Source organism: Hirundo rustica, chromosome 20 (genome assembly GCF_015227805.2).
Source record: "Hirundo rustica isolate bHirRus1 chromosome 20, bHirRus1.pri.v3, whole genome shotgun sequence".
Lineage (NCBI taxonomy): Eukaryota > Metazoa > Chordata > Aves > Passeriformes > Hirundinidae > Hirundo > Hirundo rustica.
Genome location: NC_053469.1, coordinates 3,864,303 through 3,887,710, shown reverse-complemented (window position 1 = coordinate 3,887,710; position 23,408 = coordinate 3,864,303). Strand labels below are relative to the sequence as shown.

The window sequence follows — 23,408 nt, the reverse complement described above, 5'->3', positions numbered from 1 at the left end:
GTAGAGATCATTAAAGGCTTGCTTATAACTGAGTGACTCTGCTTTTCTGTGTGTTTACTGTGACAGCAGTTTTCTTGCTCATGTCAAGGTCGGGCAGGATGGAACATCCTGTGGGCAGTGTGTGTTCCCTGGCCGTGACAGTCGGTCCTGGCCACGGTGTTCTTGTGGCAAAATTATATGCTCACTCTCACTTTCCTATCCTTTATCTGCCACCTTTTGTGGCATTAAACATTGCTGAGATGAAGGCTGAAGTTCTTAGGAAGCAAAAGCTTGTTTCAATGAGAATTCACACCAGATTCCTTGCACGTACAGAGAAATGTAGGGGTGCACGGAAGCACTTGCTCAGGTGAGGGTTGTTTCCCTTCATTGTCCAGGGACAACGACAGGGACAAAATAACACAGGGGGGGAAGGTGATTCTGCACGTGTTAATGATCACAAGCCGGGCTGAGGATCCCCAGGTGCGAGCAGGACGAGCTCAGGCCGCCCTCAGGCCGAGCCCTCCCCGCAGGCCGAGGCCGGGCCTCGGAACCGTGGTGAGGCGGAACCTTCGTGCGCGGCCCGCGGGGCGGCGGCGGGAGCGAGCGCGGGGCGGCGATGGCGGCGGCGGGGCCGCGGGGCCCGCGGGGCTCGGCCGTGCTGGAGCTGCCCCGCGCCCCGCGCCTGGTGTGCGTGGAGTACCCGGGGCTCGTCCGGGACGTCGGGGCCATGCTGCGGACGCTGGGAGGAGAGCAGGGGGTGTCGCGGGTGAGGGGCTCCGGGGGTTGTGTGGCGAGTGGGGGCTCGCTGGGCAGAGGGTGAGGGGCGGCGAGACCGGCCCTGGGCAAGGGGATGGGGGTGGGAGGGAGCCGGGGCGAGCCCCAACGTGGGACCCTCTGTGTGAGTCGTTCCAGCCCCGCATGTCCCCACGCAGGGCCCTGGTGTGGTTTGGGGGTGATGGCGCTTTCCTCTGTCCCCGAGAAGGGATTCAGGCGGTGTCCGGTAAAATCATGGAATGGTTTGGGTTCAAAGGGATCATAAAGTTCATTCAATTCCACCCTCTTGCCCTGGTCAGGGACATCTTCCACTAGCGTGGCTTGCTCCAGCCTGTCCTTCGACACTTGCAGGGATGGATGGAGCAGCCACAGCTTCTCTGGGCACCCTGTGCCAGGGCCTCCCCACCCGCACAAGGGAGAATCCCTTCCTCATATGCAGGATACTATATTTTTTATTTATTTCCTCCTGATACCCAGGATGGGAGCACCACCCTGGATGTGCTGCAGGTGTTGGTGGGGCAGGATTGATCCCCCTGAGGCCGTGTGAGGGGCACACTGGTGCCCACGGCAGCGTGTGGGGCTGGGGGCTGGCACAGGAGTGCAGGGCTGTGTGGGTGGGATGCTGACAGGGGCTGTGCCCGCCTTGCTGACAGGTCTACGCAGACCCTGCCAAGAGGCTGGAGCTGTATTTCCGCCCCAAGGACCCCTATTGCCACCCCGTGTGTGCCAACCGCTTCCCCACCTCCACCATGCTGCTCAGGGTCAGGAGGAGCACCAAGAAGAAGCGGCAGTTGGATGCTGAGGAACAAATCCAGCCTGAAGTCCAGTTTGAGATGGAGATTCTTGGGATTGTCACCACTGTTTACAAGTTTCAAGGTAACCCTTGGCGTTGTGTGCATGTGGCTTAGAGATGAGTGTGTTTGATGGGAAAGGGAAGTGTTTCTCCCTAAGCACTCGAGCACTGGGAGGAAGATCAAGTGTGCTGTTGTTACAGCTTCCCTGCTGGATAAACCTTTACATAAACTTGTCAGACTCCCGCTCCTGAAAGTTGAGTGTGAGAAATATTGTTGACTTAAAACAAACTTCACAATGTTTTAACTTCTGTTTCTTACAGGAATGTCTGACTTCCAGTACCTGGCAATGCACTCTGGCCCTGATGGCAAACAAACCTCCATGTATGACAAAGTCCTGATGCTCAAACCAGAGAAGGAAGAATTCTTCAATAGGGACTTACCTCTTTACATCCCACCACCCATCTTCTCACGTCTGGACACTCCTGTGGACTATTTTTATCGCCCAGATATACAGCACAGGTCAGTGCCTTTCCTCATGATAGATCTTTCATGTATTTCACCCTTTTAATTTGCTCTTGATTTGGCACAACAGAGGCAGAAAACTGCCAGAAACTGCCTGGCAGTGGCAACCTCAGCAAAGTTCCGCTTTAGGATTTGCCAGGTGAGGGGAGCTGGGGATGAGGAGAAGATGATGCCTCTCCCAGCTCACCTCACACAGTTTGGGATGCAGGGCACAGCTCCAGCCTGCTTCCAGAGGGCTGCAGCCAAGGGCAGGGTTTCCAAGGATCAATGCCCTGTGTTCCTGTGCTTTCCTGGCCCCAGCTGGTTTTGCCAGAGGAACAATCTGGGAGATCTCCCACAAGAAACATCTTTCATTTTCTCACTGTTGGCCTTCACCAGCACTTTGTAAAGCAAAAGAAATTTCCAGGTTGAGTTGGTGCCTGCAGTTCCCTCTTGCTTTGCCCCTGTCCCACTGAGTAGCTTCAGTAGGTCCAGGAGAGCAAATGCAGGAGGGAGAAACCTTTCCACCACATTTCAAACAGATCAGTCCCAAGTGCTGCAGGGTTTTCTGCCAGCCAGAGCAGAGCTCCTCTGTCAGTGTGCAAAGGGATGTTGTTTAGAAGTTCTCGGGTTTATTTAAATATAAATTTTCTTTCTTCAGTGGTGCCATGAGAGTCTTTTACGGTACCAGTGTGTGATCAAGGGAGGTTGGGCTAAAGTTAAATCAACCCATTGCTCACCCAGCTGAGTCCCTTTTGTCTTTCCCTGTTCCTTAGGGAGGGATACAACAATCCCCAGGTGTCTGGTGAGAACCTGATTGGCCTCAGCAGGGCCCGGCGCCCACACAATGCCATCTTTGTCAACTTTGACGATGAAGAAATCCCAACGAAGCCACTGGATGCTGCTGTACAGAACTGGAAGAAAGTGTGCACCAATCCAGTGGATAAAAAGGTGGAGGAAGAGCTGAGGAAGGTGTGTGCCTTACTCCTGGTCTGAGCACTGTCCTGCAGCAAACTGGGGAGGAAAAAGTACATTTTTTCCCAGAAATCCGTGGTGATTGTAAGTGACTGATGCAGGTGTGAGGAGGTGCTGCTGACACTGCTGTGTTCAGTTCTGCAAGTCAAGCTTGGAATCTGTGGCCAGCTCTAAGCCCCTTTTTGTGAGCCATGAGTTCTCACATCACCATCCAGTAGCTCAGATTGAGGGCCAAAGGCCCTGATGAGGACCTGAGTGCACTTGGAAAGCTGCTCTGCCTTTGGTAACCCCTTCCCTGTGTTGTGTGGTTGTTTGTGTGTTATTTCAGCTCTTTGAGGTGCGTCCCGTGTGGTCTCGGAACGCCGTGAAGGCCAATATCAGTGTCCATCCAGACAAGCTGAAGGTGCTGCTGCCGTATTTGGCCTATTACATGGTGAGTGGTGCATCTGAGAGCAAGGGAGCATCACCTGGCTCTGCCTGGCCCTTTACCACTTCTGAGGTCCTGCCACTAGGTACCTGAGCTTAATTTAATGTGAAGAGGGAAGGAAACGCTTTAGAGCCAGAGTTGAAGCCCAGGAGGATTCAGTGACTCTTTGCTCCACAGGTTCTAATCACCTCTGCAGGTCAGGCAGACACTCCGAGTGACTGTTCACCTGGCTGTGGTAGCAGAACTTTCCCACACAAACACTCGGTTGTAACCTTGCAGGTTGCTTTGTAAAAGCACACAAATATTTGTGTTTTGATGCTTTGATTGCCAAGTTTCAGTGTATAAATATTGGCACGGCAAGTGAGCAAAGAGCTGGTAAAACAAATACCTTTGGGCAAGGAGGGAAAACAGAACTTTCCAAGGACCTCTGTACTGAAGGAAAGTGCAACACTGTAGTCCTTTTTTTGTAACCATCTTCCCTCCTGTGTTTGTGCAGTTAACAGGTCCTTGGAGAAGCTTATGGGTTCGATTTGGGTACGACCCCAGGAAACACCCTGAAGCAAAAATTTATCAAGTGCTGGACTTCCGAATTCGCTGTGGAATGAAATATGGTAAAAGGGCCCAACCCACAGAGCTGCCCTCTCTGCTTTCTGGTTAATCCTGGTAGTACTTTTCTTTTTATGTGTTTTTTCAACTCTTTTGCCGTATTTCTTCTCTGATGAACCTTTTGAGCTCCTTGCTTACTGTAGTTCTTTCTAAAACTCCAGTAACACTTTCTTTCATGGTAGGCAATAGATTTTTCCTGATCTAATACATTCTAAACTCTGAGTTTCCTCCTCCATGTGTTCCAAGCCCAGGTGGGTGTAGCAGAGCATTCTCTTCCTCACTCAAAGGAGGCACCAAGCAGGAATTCTGGTGCTCACATAGCAGCTTTTCCTCAGCATTTCCTGCAGGATGCTGGGTCTTAGGCCTTGGATGTGGGGTTCCCTGCTCTAGTTTTACAAAGGACAAGTTGAAGAAAAGGAGTTTCTGATGCCATCTGACAAGTCCATGACAGAGCTGGCATCCACTCATTGACATCAGATCATATTTCCAAGTTAAAGGTTTTATTCATCTCTTCTCCCCACCCTGCTAAAGCGTATCCCAAAGACCAGCCTGCCCTTCCCTCACCAGTCCAGCCCTTGTGTTCCTTAGCTGGGGATATTCTGCAGAGTTCTTGCCCTCAGTTCATTACTGGATTTTGGTTTTCACCTCTAGGTTATGCTGCTACTGACATGCCCGTGAAAGCAAAACGCAGCACGTACAACTACAGCCTGCCCATCACCGTCAAGAAACAAGGTACGCTGGGCCAGAAGGGCTGCCTGCCTCTTCTGCTTCTCTGCTTGCCCCATCCTGGTCACAGGAGGTGAAGAGGCTTCCTGTGTTCTAGCTGAGCCAAAACTGGAGCTTGCTTTCTGGTTTTAATATTGCTCCTGTTAAGCCAGAGAAAAATCTCCTGCTGGCAAGTGTTGGGGGAGCCTGGCTGAGCCACAATATCTGTTAGCAGGCAGGGGGGAGTTCAGCAAGCCACACTGGGAATTCAGAATTCACTGAGGCGCAGAGAATGGGGGAGTTATCTTTTCTGTGTCAAAGGAGAGTAGAAAAGGTTAAAATTATGAACAGATGGACTCTGGAAAAAGCTGCCCAAGTCAGCCCCTTTCCTGGGACTGTCCAGTAACATCTCTGGAGAATGAACAAAGCACATGCTCTGCTGCTGGTTGGTCTGGTCTTGTTGAATCAACAGAGAGAATCCAACATGAAAGATGTCCCTAATTAGGACTCTTTGTTTTCCTTTCAGGAAGTCACACAGTCAGTGTCCACGACCTGAAACAGGGGCTGGGTTCAGCTGGTGCATCTGGGGCAAAAAAACCTCCCTCCAGCAGGTATAAGCTGAAGGTAAGCATGACTTTTTATACCAAAATCTTGAAATATCTCAGTGAAATAGGGATGTTTCCTGGTTTATCAGTCATCAAGGGATCAGCTGTGAGTCATTTGATGTGTTCAGGTTTGCTTGGGAGGCTCCTATTGGATATGGCACTATGGAACATCACCTGAGTGTACTTTGTTACATGCTGCAAGGTGGGGTTGGTGCTTTCCACCCTAATCTTAGCTGTGAGGAGCATTTTGCTTCAATTGATAAAACTGGAATTCCCTGGGCAGTGAAGTGCAAAAAAAATCACCATGTCTTTATCAGCTCATGCTGCAAAATCCAGCAGGGTGGAACAAATAAATGAGTCTTACTCTTCCTTTTTTGCTAGAATGAAGCCCGTGATGCACTGCTAGGCAGTGACAGGCTGCAGACAGCTGCAGGTTGGAGAGGTGAAGTGTGTTCCCTGCACAGCAGTGCTGGTGTGGCTGTGGCTGCAGGGACATTTTGGGGCATTCCTCATTCAGCTTTATCTTCTGCCATGTACAGATCGATGCCTTAAAACTTGTTTCTCTTGGGAGTACCTTGTTCTGGAATCAGCCCATTGGAAGTACTTGAAGTTATGCCAGGGTTGTGTTACACCATGAAATGCACATGAATCCTTTCCTTCTCTCCTCCTCTTAGGAATCCATCTACATTTTCAGAGAGGGAGCCTTACCCCCTTACCGACAGATGTTCTACCAGCTCTGTGACTTAAATGTGGAAAGGTACTGCACTCTGACAGCTGAGGCTTAGAGAGAGACTTCAAAGCCTGTTGTTTATACCCTGCCCATCCACCCCTCTCCCCCTGAGCACAAACATCAGAGGTGTTTAATTGCTCATTAAAAACAGAACAGTCTTCTCATACATAAACTTCCTTTCCCATCTGACAATTACCTGGTTAACCAACTGTGCTATTCCAGCTCAGTGGAGTGGAAGTAAACCCATGTGTCTCATTTGAAACTCACATCTCAGTGCAGAAGATGAACGTTTCCTTCCCTTTTGCTGCTCTTTAGCCTGCAGAAGATCATCCATCGGAACGACGGCACGGAGTCGGAATGCACGGAGCGGGACGGGTGGTGCCTTGCCAAGACAAGTGATGACCTGAGGGACAGCATGTCCCTGATGATAAAGCAGATCATCAGATCCACCAGACCTGGTAAGGATGCTTTGAACACGAGGATGTTGTGCTTGGCACTGAGGCAGAAGCGTTCCTGCAGCCTCTGTGCGTTCTTTGGGATGTAGCTCATTCCAGTGTGGGAGCTGAGGCTGCTGGCCTGCAGTGGGAATGAGGGTTGGCATTAGGGAGTTAAGGTTTTCTATTTTATCTTCCCAGTATCAGCCCTTCAGCTTTTAAATGGCTTTTGCACAGTGATAATTAAGATCTTAATTCTGACTGATCTGTTGGTGGCATTTTACTTTTTATTTGTATTATTGATTGACCAAGAAGTGAGAAGATTATTTCTTCATGATGCTGGGCCAAAGCAATAATATCCCAGTGAGTGAGGTCGGAATGAGGCAGGAGAGGAGGCACAGCACTGCAGCTCTGCTGCTGTTCTGCTCTCCATCCTGGCGTGTGGAGACAGATTGCTCTGGGCTTGGTCAGATTCTGTTAAGTGTATCAGCTGTGCCCCTGAGGCTGCTGCCTTCCTCTCACACGTTCTGTGAACTCAGCTGCAAATGCCTCCGGGTTGCACCGAGAGAGGCATCACAGTGTCTTTCCTTCTTCCCAATTTAAGCTCTTTTCTCAAATACAACAAGCAGCGAAGACGGCAAAGAGCAGCTGGCATACGAGTCTGGAGAGGATGAGGATGATGAAGAGGAGGAGGAAGAAGACTTCAAGCCATCTGATGGGAGTGAAAATGAAATGGAGACAGAAATTCTGGACTATGTGTGAACTCAGTAAGCAGTGTGGCTGCTGTGGACAGAACTGTCTCTGCTCTTTTCCCTTGAGAGCCAAGGGTTCAGCACCAGGATTTGGGAAAGCAGAGCTTGTACTGAGCTGATGCTGTTCTCTCTGCACTGACTGTTGGTGGGCAGCGTTCTGGATGTTTGGGAGCCACTGCCTGCGTTTTCAGAATTGCTGAGAAACCCTGCAGCAAGCTCAGCAAACTCCCAAGGGCGAGCCCAGAATCCAAACCAGCTGCTGACACACCAGAACATGAGTGAAGCTGCGTTCCCAAATCTCGCCACGCATGGGAGTGCACCCCACCAGGTCGGTGGCCATGTGGTGAACAGAAAAGGTGCCTGAGGAGATGCTGGGAGAAGCAGCAGTCCTGGAGTGCTCCTGGAGCCCCTAAGGCAGGTTCTAGCCTTCTGCTTGTCCAGAGGGAATGAAAATACTGTACTGTGCCTTCAGCACTGAGCCTCACTGGTCATCCTGGAAATAAAGCCAGCAGGAAAAATACACCTTCTGTCAGTGAATAATTCCCTTCCTGGGGTGTAGTGTTTGTTGTCCTCATTACCTGCTGCACTTCTCAGGTCTGTTTTGATTTCCCCAGCTAGCAGTTAACAAGGACTGAAGGCAGCTGGCAGAGGGGCAGCGCTGCAGGTGCACAGAAGTTGGCCACTGCCATCTGCATTGTCCCCACCAAAGGAAAGTCCCAAAAATTAAAGAGCTCCTGGCATTTTCTGGATCTTGAGCATTCCACAGTGTGTTCTTAGCAGTCTTGAAACCAAGTTTCCTTTATAAAAGGGGTTAGACATCTTATTCTCCTCCCTTGAGGAGGCCCTATGGACTGTTACAGTTGCTTTTAAAGCCATTACTTGTAACAAAAGTAGTAAACCCAACAAACTAAAATTGGAAATGCAACAGTTTCAGGTTCAAATGAATGACGTTCATTTCAAAATTGAGCCCTGGTTCCTCAGCCAAAAAATCCTATTTTTCAAATCGAAGTTCAACCCACCAGAGTGAACATAAAGCATGAACTCCCCCACAGCCAGGTCCATCCCTCTTTCTCCAGGAAGGTGCTGGCATTTTGGGGAAGGAGAACAGGACAAGCCCTGCCTCGGGGCAGAGACGTTTGAGCATCAGTATTTTATTGCAAAGACTAATTACATTGCTGTGTACAAGTCACACCGGGCAGTGTGCTCCTTCATTGAAGTGGTACAAAATACATAGGGTACAGCCAGTCCCCCCCGCTGGCACCGGCGGGAGGGGAGGGGACAGTCCCAGGGTGGGCAGGCACAAAGCAGAGGGAACACCCTCCCAGAGGTGCTGGGTGCCCAGGGGAAGAGGGGCTTTGGGCAGGGGGGAGGCAGGAGGCTGCCCCTGCGTCAGGGAGCCAGGAGCTCCCATCATGTGCATCGTGGGCAGCGCTACCCAAGGGGCCACGGGGCTGGAGGAGCTCAAACCCAAGCAGCCTCTTCCCCACCAAGCCCCAGCTCCTGGAGTGTGGTCCCTGTCCTGGAGCTGGGGAAGGCACCCCAACCACCCAGGAACTCCGACGGATGGGAAACGGAAAAGATCTGCTGGAATGAAGCACTTAAAAAACAGAGATGGAGCCAGGAGCAACAAAAGGTCCCCCTTTGGTTAGTGTTTCCTACAATGATTAAAACAAGCATCGCTGCCCCTGCTCGAGCAATTAGTGGTACAGAATTTGGGAGGGGGGAGCTGGCAGGGTCTGCGCCCCGTGAGCACAGCAGAGCACTGCTGCTGCCAGCATCCCTCCCAGCAGCCTTAAATACCAGGGGGGGCACAGGACAGGGACTGGGCTGCGGGGCAGGGGGAGGCTGGATTAGTAAAATGTACAAGTTTGCATCTTCTATTTACAACCAATAAATACTGGGAAAAAAAAAAAAAAAATCAGTAAACTTCGTTTTATACAAAAAAAAAAAAAAAAAAAAAAAAAAAAAAAAAAAAAAAAAAAGTCTCATTGCTGCTTCTCCCATGGTCAGTGTTTGAAAAAGTCCGGTTAAAGCCCGAGGTGAGTGGCACTTTCTGTGGGTCAGGCAGTGGCAGCTGGGGCACCTGGAGCACCCTGAGCTCTCCGGCCCCTCGCGTGCCCACGCAGACCCAAAGTCTCTATTTACACAGTTTCAGACAGAACTTTGCTCTCCTCCTCCTCCTCCTCCTCAGGCTGGCAGCGCTGGGGGCACGGCCCGAAGCTCCCCCTCGGCAGAAGAGACACTGGCGTTTGATCTTTGGTGCAAGTTTGAACGTGGGCCGGCCCAATCCAGCTGGAGGACGCGCTGGATCGGCAGAGGAGCGAGACCACGCAGGCTTCCAGCTGGGGAGAGCACGAGGCACCCACTCCACCGTGGCACGGCCACAGCCTCCTCCCCAAGGCTCAGCACCGCTGCAGGGCTGCGTCCTTGCAGCCCAGGGCATCCGTGGCTTCTCCCAAGGGAAGGGCAGGCAGAGCTGTGCGCTGGTGGCAACGCCAGTGATCCCGGGGAGGACAGAGGTGGAGGTAACACCGGGAAAGCTGGGAAGGAGGCTTCTGGGAAGGAGGCTTGGCAGCCCCTTCCAGGGTGGTGGTGGCTCCTGCTCTGCTCTGTCACATGGCCCCTCTGCGAGTCACCGCTCCCCGGCTCGCTCAGACACAAGGCACCTACGGCAGAGGCGGGCTCCAGCTCTGGGCTGGCCGGGCTGGATGAGTGTCGCACCGTGGAAGGTTAAAAAACAAAAACGAAACGAAACAAAAAATAGACAAATCCCTCCCCCCCCGCTACTGCTGCCTTCCTGTGTAGAAAAAAAGACCTGATTGGAACGGGGGCTTGTGCGGAGAGAGGCAGAGGCCGACAGCAGTTGCCCAGCTCTCAGCTCTGGGTGCGGAAGGGAGGTGCACGGCCGGCGCCCGTGGGTGAGGGTCACTCCTCTGCCGTGCAGGGCGGCACAAGGACCGGCCACAGCCAAGCCCGGAGCAGCTGCCCCCAAGGCCCCGTCGGTGATGGGTGGCAGTGGGGCTGAGGCTAGAAGATGCCCTTGGCGATCTTCAGGCCTTTCTGCTTCATCCTGGGCAGGGTGGAGCTGGAGCCGTGCTTGATCTTCACGCCCTTGGAGAAGCCGCGCTTCTTGAGCACAAAGTCGTAGTTGGCGGCGGAGTTCATGGCATAGAAGACGTTGGCGTTGTCGGGGATCTTCAGCTCTGGAAGGGAACAAGGATGAGGGTCAGCCAGGTGCCCTTTCCTTGAAAGGGGACCGGAGTGGGGCTGAGGTTTGTCCCCAGGTGCTAGGACCCCTCTTGCCGTCACCTCTCATCCCAGCTCCGGCCCGGTGCTGCCTGGGCTGCGCAGCCCCAGGAAAGCCCCCACACCCCAGCACACACACACCTCTCTCCTCCGAGATGATCTGGACAAGCTCATAGTCTTCAGGCCGGTCCCCATCCAGGTTGTGTTTGGCCATGGCCTTGCGAATAACCACGGGGGTCTTGTCCTGGCTCGTCACCTGTGAGCACAGAGCGCCGCTGAAGCCTCCCACTCCTCCCAAAGCCTGCCGTGCCCATATCCGAGCAGGACGAGCCACCCCTCCCTGGTGCTCCCCCGGGGCTGTTACTAACCAGGATGCTCTTGTACATGTTGCCGTTGTCCACAGCCAGGCTGACTCGGATGATGCAACAGTCATCGACCTGCTGGTTGTAGAGGGGCAGCGAGAGTGAGGAGTAGCTGGAGATGCCGGAGACCGAGCGCTTGTGTGTGCGGGAGGCCGTCACCGGCGTGGAGGAGACGGAAGAGGAGGAGGCACTGCTGGAGCCTGAGCCGATGCCTGACGTGTCCAGGGAAGAGAGGGAGGTGGATTCCCAGAACTGGAGGGCAGGGAGGAGAGGGGATGCGGAGGACACAGTGGGTTTAGCTTCTCCATCGGCCACAGACGGGGCGTACCAGCGCTGGGGGAGGGAGGCCAGAGGGATCTCACTGACCTGTGACAACGGGGGACCGACACAACTACAGCCACCGGAGGCACGAGAGCCTTGCCGTGCTGCCGGAGCAGCCCCCGGCCCCCCGCCTGCTCCTCCCAGCCCCAGCGCGGGGGCAGAGGTGGGACAGTCCCCGCACGATGGCCACACCGGCCCCGGGACCCCTGGACACCACGAGCTACCCACGTACCTTCTTCTCCTGGCAGTCGGGGGACTCGGGGATGAAGCTGATGTTGATCTCCTCCACGTCGGAGCTGCTGGAGCCGGCAGAGGTGACGCTCACCGAGTCGGTGGCGTCCCCGCTGCACAGGTACTGCCCACACTTGAGCTGGTCGAAGGATTTCGAGTGGGAGCTGCCACTGGCGCAGGGCTCGGTGCTCGGCGGCTGCCGGCTGCCAGGAGAGAGGTGGGGCAGGTGAGAAGGGAGCAGGGTGAGGGTGCATTTGGCCGGCAGGACAGCGGCCATGCTGGCCTGGTGCCCTGCAGTGCCCAGCCAGAGATGCCCCATGCTGGCGCCCAGCTCCCACCAGGGACTCACTCGCTCCATCTCTTGATGATGCCGGTGTTTTTCTTGGCCTTCAACGTGTTGCTGGCTGACTCTGACAGTGGCTCGATCTCACATGACAGCCCATAGCTGGGAGCGGGGAGAGGAGGGTTTGAGCTCCCTGCGCTGCCACCAAGGTGAGGGAGGCAGAGCAGAGAGGGGAGCACGGGACAGCTGCTGCTGCCAGAGGAAATGAGTGGTGGCACCTCCTGAGGTACCCAAACCCCTCTCACTCACCTCTCGGCCTCGCTGAGCCGCTCCAGGCTGTGGAACCACTCCACGAACTGGTCCTCCTGTGTGAAGCTGTAGTTGTTGCAGGCTGACTGGAGCAGCTTGATCTGCGCGATGACTTCGAACTCCTGCAACAAAGGGAAGCCATGAGACCGGATCCCCCTCCCCAAAAAGTGAAGAACACAAAGTAAAAAAAAGGAGAGGGACCAAGCCCAAAGCGACCGGCACAGCCTGTGATTGCACCAGGTCAGCCCTGCTGTGCAGCTGCCAGGGAAAAGCTCTCACCTTCCTTCTCTTCTCAAAGTTGATCAGCCCACTCTGGAAAAGAAAGAGAAGAAGGTCAGTGTGGAGCAGGCAGAAGAATATCGCTCCCACCCCTATCTGTGTCTGGCTGCCACTGCAGTGTGAGTAACCCTGCTGAGAAAAAGTATCCCATTTCCTTGGGACAGAGGTGGATGGACGGTGTGGGATATGGGATGTGGTGTGGGATACAGGATGTGTAGTGTGGGATACAGGATGTGCAGTGTGGGATACAGGATGTGCAGTGGGGGACACGGGACACATGGGGGTCCAGCCTTCCTTTAATCAGCCCAGGCTCTGGGAGGAAGGGGAGGACAGGGAGGAGGTACGTACATCCAGGAAATCCTTCATGGCCGTGTCCAGCATCACCAGGTCCGTGAGGAAGGTGCCAAGGTAGGGAATGGTGCCCTGCATCACGCCCTGTGGGGACAGAAGGGACAGTGGGGTCAGCAGAGCTGGGACCAGCCCGGGCAGCTGCTGGGGACGGTGCACAGGGCCAGCCCCCCCAGGCTCACCATCTCTCGCTGCTGCTGCTGCCGCTTCTGAGCCCTCTTTGGGTTGATCTCCAAGGTGGCGAATTTGGATGTGCCCTCCTGGATGGTGGGGAGAGGTAGGATCAGCACAGGTGGGAAATGGCACTAACGCCTATTAGATAAAATCCACACCCATTTTCATTTACATAACTTTCACTGTAGGAAAGAGGAGGAAATCAGAGCTTTTCCATGGCTCCCGGTGAGGAGAGCCTTAGTGAACGGGAACTGCCGCTCTCATTTCTGTATAAATGCCTCCCTAATGGGATGTTTTGTTCCCTTTTACATTTCCTCTCAGTCAATAAACCACAGCTAAGCTGGGATCTGTGGAGAAGCTCCACACGGAACAAGGACATTTTTGCTGCAGCCTTTCACCAACTCCACCACCCCACCTGGAATCAAGAGGCCTTTGCACTGTTACCATGCAGCTGCTTCTGGGGAGAAGCTGTCACCTGGTGTTCTGGATCCCATCCCAGTGCTTATCTGTTCCCTGAATTGTTTTGCCAGCTCCAGGTAATAAGTTTTGGGCAGAGATACAGAAATCCCAGCCTTGGTCTGAAACCCTTGCCTGCACCCATGCCTGTGACTCCAGCAGCTCTGCCAGGGCTTTATCCCTGTGCCTGGAGCACCATGGAAAGCTGAGCTGCCTGCCAGGAACAGGGCAGTGAGGGTTCCTCCTGCCCCCTACCTTGATGAGCAGCTCCCGGCTCAGCGAGTGGTTGTTCTCATCGGAGAAGATCTCGGAGAGCTCGTGGAATGTGCGGAAGCTCTCCCTGCGCAGCGGGAAACGAGAGGGAAAGTCAGCAGTGCTGCCACGGTGGGGTTTCCTCCTTGGGCTCTCCTCTGCTCACCCAAACGACCCCAGTTGTGCTCAGCTCCAGCTGGGCCTTGCTGTTTGGGAGCTGTTCCAAGGTGTTTCACATGGAAGGGTGAGGTGATGACGCTTTTTTTTCCTCACCCTCCTTAGGTCCCTGACACCCTACACTGGTCCCCGGGTTCTGGGGACGCTCCAGGAGGCAATGCTGGAGCTGAGGTGATCCCATTTACATATTCAAGTGCCACAGCACATTCTTCCCCTTGGAACCAGCCCTGCAGGAGCTCCTTACCTCAGGACCTCGTCCCAGGTCTTCTTCAGCCGGTGCACGGCGTTGCACTGCAGGGCCGAGAGGATGGCTCGGAGGGAGGAGAAGTTCTTCAGGATGCGGCACTCCTGAGGGCAGACAAGGAGGTAACAGGACTTGGGTTAAAACAAGCTGGAGGATCTGCTGGTATTCCAGCAGGGCCAAAGCTCGTCCCTTGGGTGCAGGCGGGAGGTGAGCTGTCCTACCCGAGCCACTTCGATCCACCGCTCCACCACCTTGGCCCTCTGCTGCGGCTTCAGGGACCTGTCCCCGAGACAAGTGGCGATGACACAGTTGGCCACGCTGTTGAACTGGGACACCGTGGCACGGATGGTGGGGGCCAGGTGCTCCTTGCCCTTCTTGTCCCTCTGGGACCAGATGCAGCCCAGGCAGTGGTAAGGCACCACCTTCTTGAACAGCTCCTGGAAGAGAAAGGGGTGGAGAAGGGATTCTTTGTGTTGTCTGGGGCGAGAACAGGCCAGGAGGAAAAAGGGATGGAGAGAGCCAGGCTTGTGCCCAGGGCACCACTGACCCGGCCGGTGGGTGACTACTCACAGCATCCATCAGTGTGAACTGCTCTGCCACCATCTCTGGGGAGAAGGAGAGGAAATCCAGCTTCCCGTCCCCGACCCCGTTCTCCTCCACCAGCTGGAAGGTGCAGCTGCCGTGGTCCACAGCTGCAGGAGACAAGGGTGAGGCTGAGCACTGCCGTGCCCACACCGACCCACAGCAGCCCCCTGCAGACACCCACTCCCCACCTCCCCGGCTCCTCATTCCCAGCCGGCTTCGCAGCCCCAGCAACAAGGCTCAGATAAAAGGATAGTCATTTTAAACCTGGGTGCAAGTGTCTACGGAGGATTAAAGACAGATTAGCTGATCCACTTAGAAATCCCACTCCTGCTGCAGCTGGGTTGGTTTCCCAGTGTACCTTCACGGGTAAACAGAGTTCATGGGGTGTTCAGCCACGTGGCTCAAGTTTTGGAGACCCTCCATGCCAACCAGCAGCATTCCCTCCACCTGCAGCCCCAAATGACCCCTACAAGCCAGGGGAGGACCCCACCTTCTGCCTCAGCCTCGCTCTGCTCCTGCTGCTGGAACTGGGCCAGCAGGATGCGGGCCCGGCGCTCCAGGTCGGAGCCGGGGATGTTGTGGCGCACGTAGGAGATGAGCTGCTTGAGGCAGGCAAAGTCCGGGGGCTTGCGGAAATCCTCCGAGTACTGGTCCAGCCAGGCCCCCAGGATGGAGGAGATGGTGCTGCAGGAAGGGGAAAAACACAGGCAAAGAGAATCAGGGGCCAGGAGGAACCCGTGTGCACCCCAGCCTGGGACAACACATCCCTCCCAAAGAGCTGCCAGCAGAGCACAGCACAGGCAGACTTACTTCTTCAGCTCCATCCTCTCGTCCACAGTGTGCCTGGCGTGGTCCCCATTGGCCTGCACGTGGAGTTTGCCGTACCTGGAGGGGCAGAGGGGAGGCAGTGAGCACCCTGCACTCAGCTGCCTCTCAGAGCAGCCTCTCCTCCCTCTGCATCACCCCCGGCTCTGCCGAGGGGTCAGGATGAAGCTGCTACACAGCGTCCTGCTCCCCTCCCTCTGCCACAGGAGGTACAGGAAGAGAGCAGCAGCCAGCACTGGCCACCTCACTGGAGGAGCTCCAGCTTTCCAGGGAGTTGTGTCCTCCCTGCCCTGTCCCAAAACCTTCACGCTGATGGGAGAAGCCACCAAACCTCCAAGGCAGAAGATGCTGGGGCTTTCCTGGCCGCCCCCAGCTGTGTTTTGGGGCTCAGGGCTGCCTCACCTGTTAAGCAGCAGGTCCAGCACTTGCTTGGTGGTGGCGAAGGCCCGGTAAGTGCAGAGGAAGATGGTGACATAGGTGGAGTCATTGCCCTTGAAGGCTGACACCAGGTACTCCACCAGCTTCTCCAAGGTCCCGGCTTTTATCGTCCGCACCTTGCACGTCTCGTAGAGGTTTAAGGCCGACTCATTCTCGAACTGCCAGGACAGGAGCAGAGGTCAGTGGGCTGGGTGAAGACAGACAACGTCAAGTGCAAAGTGCTCCCAGCAGCTTCACGAGTTCAGGTCTAGGCTGGGATCCCCACAGTGCCTGCGGCTCCCCTAGCTGGGAAAGGAAAGCTGAGTCCCCTCAGACTGCAAACACCAGCAACCCAGCCCAGGAGACTTGGGAAACCCCAGGAAGGGCCTCAGGGTTGTCAAAATCTCCATGCAAATCGGAGCTGCCCTATTTTTCAAAATGGGGCTGCAGGTTGTTTCACCTGTGCCCCTTCCCATGCGGCAGAGGGCAAGAGGTGCTCCCACTCCCTGCTCCCAATTAAATACAGGATTCCCATGGCAGGGAAAGCTCTGAATCCTCCCCTGTGGCAGGAGGAGCCCTCAGCTTACCCCCAGCCAGCGCTGCCCTTTGTTGGCCGTGTGATGGAGCTGCACCTTCCGCAGGGATATGCTGTAGATCACACCATCCTCCAGCTCTTCTCCGATCTCCTGTGTGGAGCTCTGCATGGAAAGACAAGATACACCATGAGATAAGGGGAGCAAAGCGTGGCAGAGACGATTTTGTGGCTCCTACGAGGGATCCCAGCGAGCCAAAGGCAGCAGCTGGCTGGCAGTGAGTCTCCCTCAGCTGCTCAGAAATGCAAACCAGGTGACACCAGTGTGTCTGGCCAGCCGAGCCTGCCCACGGTGGAGCCAGGACTTTGGGAAGCTGCTCTTGGTCTGTCCCACGTCCCCTGGCTCCATGTCTCAGCCCTTCAGCAAAGCCAGGCTGTGCCAGTGCAAGGTGGGACCCCTCACAAGGCAGGGAAAGGGACAGTGACAGCAGAGCCCAGTGCCCAGCCCTGGCTCCGCCTTTCCTGGGAGGTGACATTGGCTCCTGGTGTGAGCAGAGTCCCAGTGATCTGTCCCTGCAGGAACCAAGCACCCTGGTGCACCTCCCTACGAGATAATCACTGTCAAACCAAGCTGCCCACCAGCCCTGGCAGAAATCCAAAGCTCAGAGCTGTGAGGAAATCCCAGAGGTCTGCACCAGGGTGGGATCAGGCACAGCCAGGACTGGTCTGGGCACAAGGTCCAGGCGCCTCTGGGTGACAGGCACCCAGCTACAAGGCTCCCATTTCTGCTCTGGAGGATGGAGAGCACCAAAAATGTGGTGAGGAAAGGGGTGATGCTTCTCAGGGCGGGTCCCCAGGCACACGCCTCCCCCAGCACCACAAGCCAGCACGGGCTCAGCAGCAGCTCCAGCCCCACAAGGACAATCTGGCTCCCTCCTCCTCCTCCTCCCTAACCACGCTCTGCTGAGTCAGTGCCTCCCTTAAGAGGATTTATCCAGATCCCTTTAAACACTGCGGGGATCTCCCCCGCCCTCCATCCCCCTCACCAAATGGCAGGACACGGACACACACACCAAAACACACAGCTCAGCAGATGGAGAAAACGCCCCAAAGCAGTGAGCTGGTCACAGGGGGAGGTGGCCACCACTGGGACACAGGGCTGTGGGGACAAACCTCTCCTGCCAGAGCCAGCCCACAGCTTTCCTTGCCCCTCAAAGAGCCCTGAGCATTGACCACAGCACAGCGCTCGCTGAGGAACAAAACTGACACGAAAGGACTTAGGGTGGAGCCCCAGAAGTGCTGCTGCTCCCTGCGAAAACTCCTCCTCCAAAGTGCCCCCTGTGAACATGGGACAGGCTCAGAAGAGGCCGCACACCTCAGAGGGCAGGAGCAGAACACGAGCACACGACCCCGAGCTGATGATCCAACGTGGCCCCAAACGCTCTTTGACCACCCTCCCTTTTCAGCACAGCAGCGGCCACTGCTCTGTCACCACACCCTGCTCCAGGAACGTGTCCTTCCTCTCCCCAAGGAAGCACAGCTGGCTCAAAGATTAAGGGGAAGCTTGAAAAAGCCTCTCATTCACGGGTTTAATGAATGAGGGCAGAGAATCCCCCTGGGCAGGGTTGCTGACTTTTTCACTTTCTGCTGAACCTGCTTTTCTCACTTCACGCCAGACTATGGAGAGGTTTGGTTTGCTGAAGTTCAAGGAGTTGTGAGGCTCTGCTGCGAACATCAGGAGCCTTTCCCAGGGTTCACTGGCTTCCAAACCAGCCCTGAGAGCACCCACACGAGGCAGCAGACACCAAACGTCCTTCCTGCCACCTGTCCCTCCCTTGTTCTGTGCTCTGGGATAAATTATGGCGCAAATCCGTGTTAAAGTACGCTGCCCCGGGGACTGGCACAACCTTGGGAGAGGGCTGCCAGCACAGCTAAAGCTTTGTGCCCACTCTGGATCAACCAGCTACTCTGACAGCACGTAACAAACTTGGCCAAGTTGTCTTCCTTCCACCTTTAGATATTGTTTCCAACAACAACAACAAAACAAAACAAACCCCAAACAAACAAACAAACAAACAAACAAAGCCCCAAAACCAAAAGAGCCATGGAAATGCTTCCCAATTTGTCCTGGGCTCTTTCCCAGCCTTCATCACCCAACCTCCACCTCAGCCTTACCCCTGTGTACCTCCCATTTAAGCTGAGAGGAAAGCTCTGGGTCCAGCAGGACCAGAGCCCCGCACAGTCTAACTCAGGAAAGAGATCTGCCTGGCCAGTTGTAAAGCCCAGACGAAAATATCAAGAAAAATCAGATGCTTGCTGACATGCAATTAAATTCATAAATTAAATCATATGGGAGGGAAAAACCACCTCAGGATCAACCCATGAATCATTGGCAGCTGCCGTGCAACTACAGTGGAAACTATTGCCACAATGCAGGGTTTTCCCTCTGCATTTCGTGTCACGTGCAGGGCATACACCCCGTTCTGATGTGCATAAGAGCAAATTTCATTTCCTTCCCGTATCCCGGGCTGTCAGATTCATTCATCTTTCGCCTTGCTGACTTGCGCTGTATCCCCCAAAGTTCCCCCTTTGCAAACTGCACACGAAGGCCGCGGCTTCCCAGCGGTCTGCAGGCTCCTGCCAAGAGCCAGGAGCGCTGCTACACTGGGACATTCTAAAATTTGGCTATTTATATTCCGTGTGAGCTTCCTCTTTCCTACGGCCGCTCCTCCGAGATGCTGATCGCGCATTCCGCGCGCGTTGGTCAAAAAAAGCCAACCAAGCAAAAAGAAAAAAAAAAGAGGGAGCCAGAGGAGCCCCATCCCGACACCTGCACCAAGCAAACACTTCTCCCCTTGCAGATAAGTGAGAGCAGGGCAGGGAGAAGCTCAAAAACCTTGAGCCGTGGTTTGCGTTTGTTCTGGTCACCCAGAGTCCTGCGCTGGCCCCAGGATTTCCAGCAGGTCAACCAAAGCTGAACGCCCTCAAAATGGTCTCTTAAAGAGACAGGTGAGTGCTGGTAAATATTGCAACAGTCACTGCACCGCCTGCCCTGCACATCTGCTGGAATTTTCTGCCCCTCAGAAGGAGGGAACGTGAGTCAGGCTCACAGAAACCTTCCTCCACCTCAGCCTGAGGGTGAGACACAGGTGAACAGCCCCTTCTGTTGGCACGAGGGCCGAATCCAACAGGCCCAGGCAGTGCTTTAAACATCTGCAGCAAGGTTTGATGGTTGTGGCATCTGCACCTCCCGCCAGACTCCCACAGGTGGGACCCGGCAGCCCAGGAAGTGAGACCCAACGCACTTCATGATGGGCACCGAGAAAAGGGAAGGCAGAAAAACGAAGGTTTGGTTTGGTTTCTCCAGCTGAGTGTGCAATCCTGGTCCTCTCCACACATCAGGAGAGAGGCCTCTGGCTGGAGGGGCGCAAGGAAAAGCCACGTGTTTAAACTCTCCCCAGTTGTGCAGAGCAGAGGCTTTTGCAGAAGCAGCCGTGAGTGAACTCCGCAGGAGTTCATCCCCTGAAATATGAAACGGGAGGTCTGCACCAGATGGCTGCCCTGGGCTGGGGACTGCCTCTTCCAATTCCAGCCAGCCCTGGAGCTCCCACTGACGGTTCAAAGCTTTTGTGACTACACCAGGGAGGAATTCCTGCTCCGTGCAATAAACTCTTCTGCTCTCTGCTGAATGTTCTTGTACTCGGCACGGTGTCAAGCCCCACGTCTTCACACAGAGGATTAATAAGGAGCTCGAAGATGCAGCCAAGGTTTGTGAGCCTGGAGGAAGGGTGTGAGGGACCCTGAGAGCCAGGCACAGAGCAGCAGCAGCAGCAGGGACTCTGCCTTCGGCTCTTCCCGACAGATGAGAGGAGGGGAAAATGCAAAAGCCAAACAGCAAAGCAAAACATTGGCTCGGGCTCTGCACTTTGGAAAGGGTTTGAGCTCAGTCACAAAGGTGGTTTTAGTAAGACAGGAGCAAAGAGCAGGATTAAGTGTGAGCACGGCAGCATCCCCACACTTCCACACGGACAATTACCCAACAATTACCAGGTCTTAAGAGCTCTGGTCCCGCGTGCCCCGGGTTAGCGCACTGGCCTCCAAAGGCGCAAAAATAATGAACTGTTAGTGGAAAAAGGTATTAATTTCAGCACACGTGGAGGAGGCACAACTGCTCAAAGTGCTTTTGCTGGTGCTCTCTGGACCACAGCTGGTTTAACAATCAAGATATTCGTGTTACTCTGCTCCCTTTGCAGTCGAGTTACACAAAATGCCTGTTCTACAGACAGGTACAGAGCAGTGCCGAGATTTCAAAGGTGCTACCTTTGCTACCAGCCACACGAGAGGAGCAGACACTAACCCTGCCCGTGGGAAGCCAGGAACGTGTGCCTGTTGGGAATTAACAGTCCTAACGAGACAAGAAAAGGCAGAGCTGAGCCTCGGAGACGTCACCAGGGGTTTCCCATTGAAGCTCGGCGCTTGCACAAGCTCAAAAGAACTCGATGAAAGGTGGCAAAGCCAGAAACAGCAAGCAGGAGTTTGGTCTTCACAATCCCCGGGCCCTTCTCAGAATAATCCCTTCCCACTAGCAAGGGGAAATGGGCCTTTGCAGAAAGGAAAGAAACCAGCTCCAGCACAGCTCATGTGCCCTGTGGCTGACACCAACCCCCAGTTAACTTTCATTTCACCCTCAGGAGCCAACCCCAAACCCCTGCAAGGAACAGCAGCGACTTCGGGACCTCCTATGCAAACCCGAGTGCGCGGCATTATGTAAAAAGGAAACAGGAAAAAAAAAAGTCACCCCCGGGGCAGTGAAAGGAAAACAAGCTCGGTTCTGTGAACCGAAGATAAAGACCGCAAAAGCAGAAGCACCCTCTGTCCTCCACGGCCAAAATAAGCGCACGCAGCACAACGCTCTTCCCCGTGGGGACTTCCAGGCAAAAAGCCCTGCGGTGGCTGTTCCCCCACGGCTCTGCCCCGAGGGAACATCCACTCCTGGCACGCGGAGCTTCCTTCCCCTGGCTGTGCTCAGGAAGGCTACAAGGACTACCTGAAGTGGCGAGGAAGCTGCCAAACATCCCCTGTGGCAGGGGAAGGAAAGGTGCCCGCGCTGGTGACTCACGGCGCGTCCTTTGGAACAGCAGCTCCACTGAGGGCAGGAGCACTTTTGCCCCAAAATATCATCCCAGCCACAGCCATGGTGGCACAGGGGTGGTTCTGTCCAGCTGGGCAAGCAGATCTCCCACTGTCTCCTTTCCCCCTGAGTGCTCCTGATGGAGCTCAGTCCCCTGCCACAGCTCGGCTCGGCCCCTGCTCCCCACATGCAGAAAGACACGATTCCTTTGGGTTTTCAACACCTTCTGCCTTCCTTCCTGCCTCAAACCAGGAGCCATTCCAAGTGCCCATTAAAACACAACAAAAGGGGAAACAGGGAAAAAAAAAATTACAGAAAAAGGGCCAGAAGCTAAACTTAAAGCCACCATGAAAAAGAGGTGGTTTTGCCAGGACACCAGGCCAGTGGCAACAGCTGAGGGCCTGTTCTCTCCCCATCACTTGCTGGGCTCCACAGCTGGGTTTTCCTGATGCTCTGCTCCAGGTGTTTTGGCATGGAAAGCTGTGCCCCAGGGGAACAGCACCAGGATGGGGCAGAGAGAGAGAAAGAGAGAGAGGTCACATCACCCCCTGTCTGCCTCCTGTGGGCATCTTACACCTCCTCCCTGGGGCTCTGGGGCTGCTGAGACTGAGAGCAGCTCTGATCCTGTGACCCAGAGGGCTTGCAGAGGGGATCCAAGCAGCCTTCTCCACCCTGGCAGCTTAGGGAGAAGTGGAGCTGGCAGATGGGTTACAGAGGCATCTTGTGACTCACACGCAGTGAGTCAGTGGCTGGAGCAAGGATTAGGAGCTCAGCGCTCGGGTCCAGGAACAAGGCAGAGCAGACACGCAGGAATCCTCCTCCATTAGCTCCTGGTTTGCTTTCACGGAAAACTAAGAGCCTTCCCACATGGAGAGACTTTTTCACCCTTTTCGTGGTCTGGAAATCAAAGCCTCTGCACATCCACTCCATCCCCAGCCTTCAAGGGGCAGGATCAGAGCCCTGGGGTGGGGAATGCAGGTGCTGGGGGGGGTCAGCCTGACAGGGGGACTCCCCAAGAAAAGCAAACTCCAGCCACAACAGGGATGGCCGATGAACTGCAAGGTTTCCTACACCCAGCAGCAGAGATGACCACCAGCCATTTGCAGCCCATACAGAAACACCCCCAGAGCAGGACACGGCTCGTGTCCCCTCCCAGGAGACGTGCTGGGATGGGCTCCCCTCGCAGGCTGTTCGAAGAAAACTGAGTGCAGCAGGTTTTGCTTCCTCTCTAAGTCGACAGAAAAAAAAAAGATCCCGCCGACACAGCAGATCTGGCTCTTGCTCCACAGCCCTGAGCCCCGTGCAGCATCCCTGCCCAGAGCCAACGCCTCCGCAGAGGCAGGCTCAGAGCACAGGGATGCAGCCCTCAACTGCTCCGCCACCGACTCGCCCACACCCCCCGGGGCATTACTGGAAGTGAAACCAGAACGACACGGCTGGTGAAAAACAGCGCATAAAAAATTAACGTAGGTACCGCTCTGCGAGGTTAAATAAAGATCGAGCGTCTGACCCCGAGTCGTCTCGGCTCAGAACACAAGGTTTGCGTTTTACCGAGGTGGAACAGAAAAACCTGCAAATAAAAACGTAACTGAAACAGGTTCAGAAATGGATTGATTTTTTTTTTTTTTTTTTCTGGGTGTACAGTAGCACCTGGAAGTCACATGCAACACGACAGTTCCCCAGTGCCCTGTTCAAATGTGAATTAAAACATGAGGGGCAACCTGAAGAGCCCCAGCCTCCCCAACCTAACGCTGCTCTATCAATTCCACCTCTGAAGCAGGGCCCTGGTGCAATAAATGTGTTATTTCTGCAGCAGCAAGAGCTGCCAGGCGCATTGGGAAAGGGATGGAGATGAGGCTGGTGCTCAGAGCTGATGTTCCTTGAAACTGATTGGAATGGTCACACCTAAAATGTCAATTCTGGCTTCACACACGTTCTCCAGGACACACAGGCT

The 23,408-nt window shown here is 54.7% G+C and overlaps 2 protein-coding genes across 6 annotated transcripts in view; one reads left to right on the top strand and one right to left on the bottom strand.

The window, feature by feature from the left end:
• Nucleotides 1-425: 425 nt before the first annotated feature.
• Nucleotides 426-9,181, top strand: GTF3C5 (general transcription factor IIIC subunit 5). Of its 2 annotated transcripts, none has more exons than XM_040083154.1 (11): nt 426-534; nt 1,407-1,629; nt 1,868-2,066; nt 2,825-3,020; nt 3,352-3,456; nt 3,947-4,061; nt 4,708-4,788; nt 5,288-5,385; nt 6,041-6,123; nt 6,412-6,554; nt 7,135-9,181. In XM_040083154.1, the coding sequence occupies exons 1-11, from the start codon at nt 430-432 to the stop codon at nt 7,290-7,292; spliced, it is 1,506 nt and encodes a 501-aa protein (XP_039939088.1). In that variant the 5' UTR covers nt 426-429; the 3' UTR covers nt 7,293-9,181. The 2 variants fall into 2 exon arrangements, with proteins under 2 accessions (XP_039939088.1, XP_039939087.1); XM_040083153.2 differs by lacking the exon at nt 426-534 and adding an exon at nt 596-745.
• The window catches only part of RALGDS (ral guanine nucleotide dissociation stimulator), a 56,447-nt gene continuing 41,456 nt past the window's right edge, over nt 8,418-23,408 (bottom strand). For 3 of the 4 annotated variants that reach the window (XM_040083152.1, XM_040083147.2, XM_040083150.2), the window contains exons 2-18: nt 16,379-16,489; nt 15,777-15,970; nt 15,360-15,434; nt 15,040-15,233; nt 14,535-14,656; nt 14,186-14,401; nt 13,965-14,068; nt 13,547-13,631; nt 12,844-12,921; nt 12,662-12,748; nt 12,314-12,346; nt 12,035-12,156; nt 11,792-11,887; nt 11,444-11,645; nt 10,897-11,256; nt 10,670-10,784; nt 8,418-10,485 (exon numbers count right to left, since the gene is read on the bottom strand). In XM_040083152.1, the coding sequence (XP_039939086.1) occupies nt 10,310-10,485; nt 10,670-10,784; nt 10,897-11,256; nt 11,444-11,645; nt 11,792-11,887; nt 12,035-12,156; nt 12,314-12,346; nt 12,662-12,748; nt 12,844-12,921; nt 13,547-13,631; nt 13,965-14,068; nt 14,186-14,401; nt 14,535-14,656; nt 15,040-15,233; nt 15,360-15,434; nt 15,777-15,970; nt 16,379-16,489 (2,370 nt within the window). In that variant the 3' untranslated portion in view covers nt 8,418-10,309. The remainder of the gene's footprint in view (nt 10,486-10,669; nt 10,785-10,896; nt 11,257-11,443; nt 11,646-11,791; nt 11,888-12,034; nt 12,157-12,313; nt 12,347-12,661; nt 12,749-12,843; nt 12,922-13,546; nt 13,632-13,964; nt 14,069-14,185; nt 14,402-14,534; nt 14,657-15,039; nt 15,234-15,359; nt 15,435-15,776; nt 15,971-16,378; nt 16,490-23,408) is intronic. The other variant, XM_040083151.2, reaches the window with a different exon arrangement.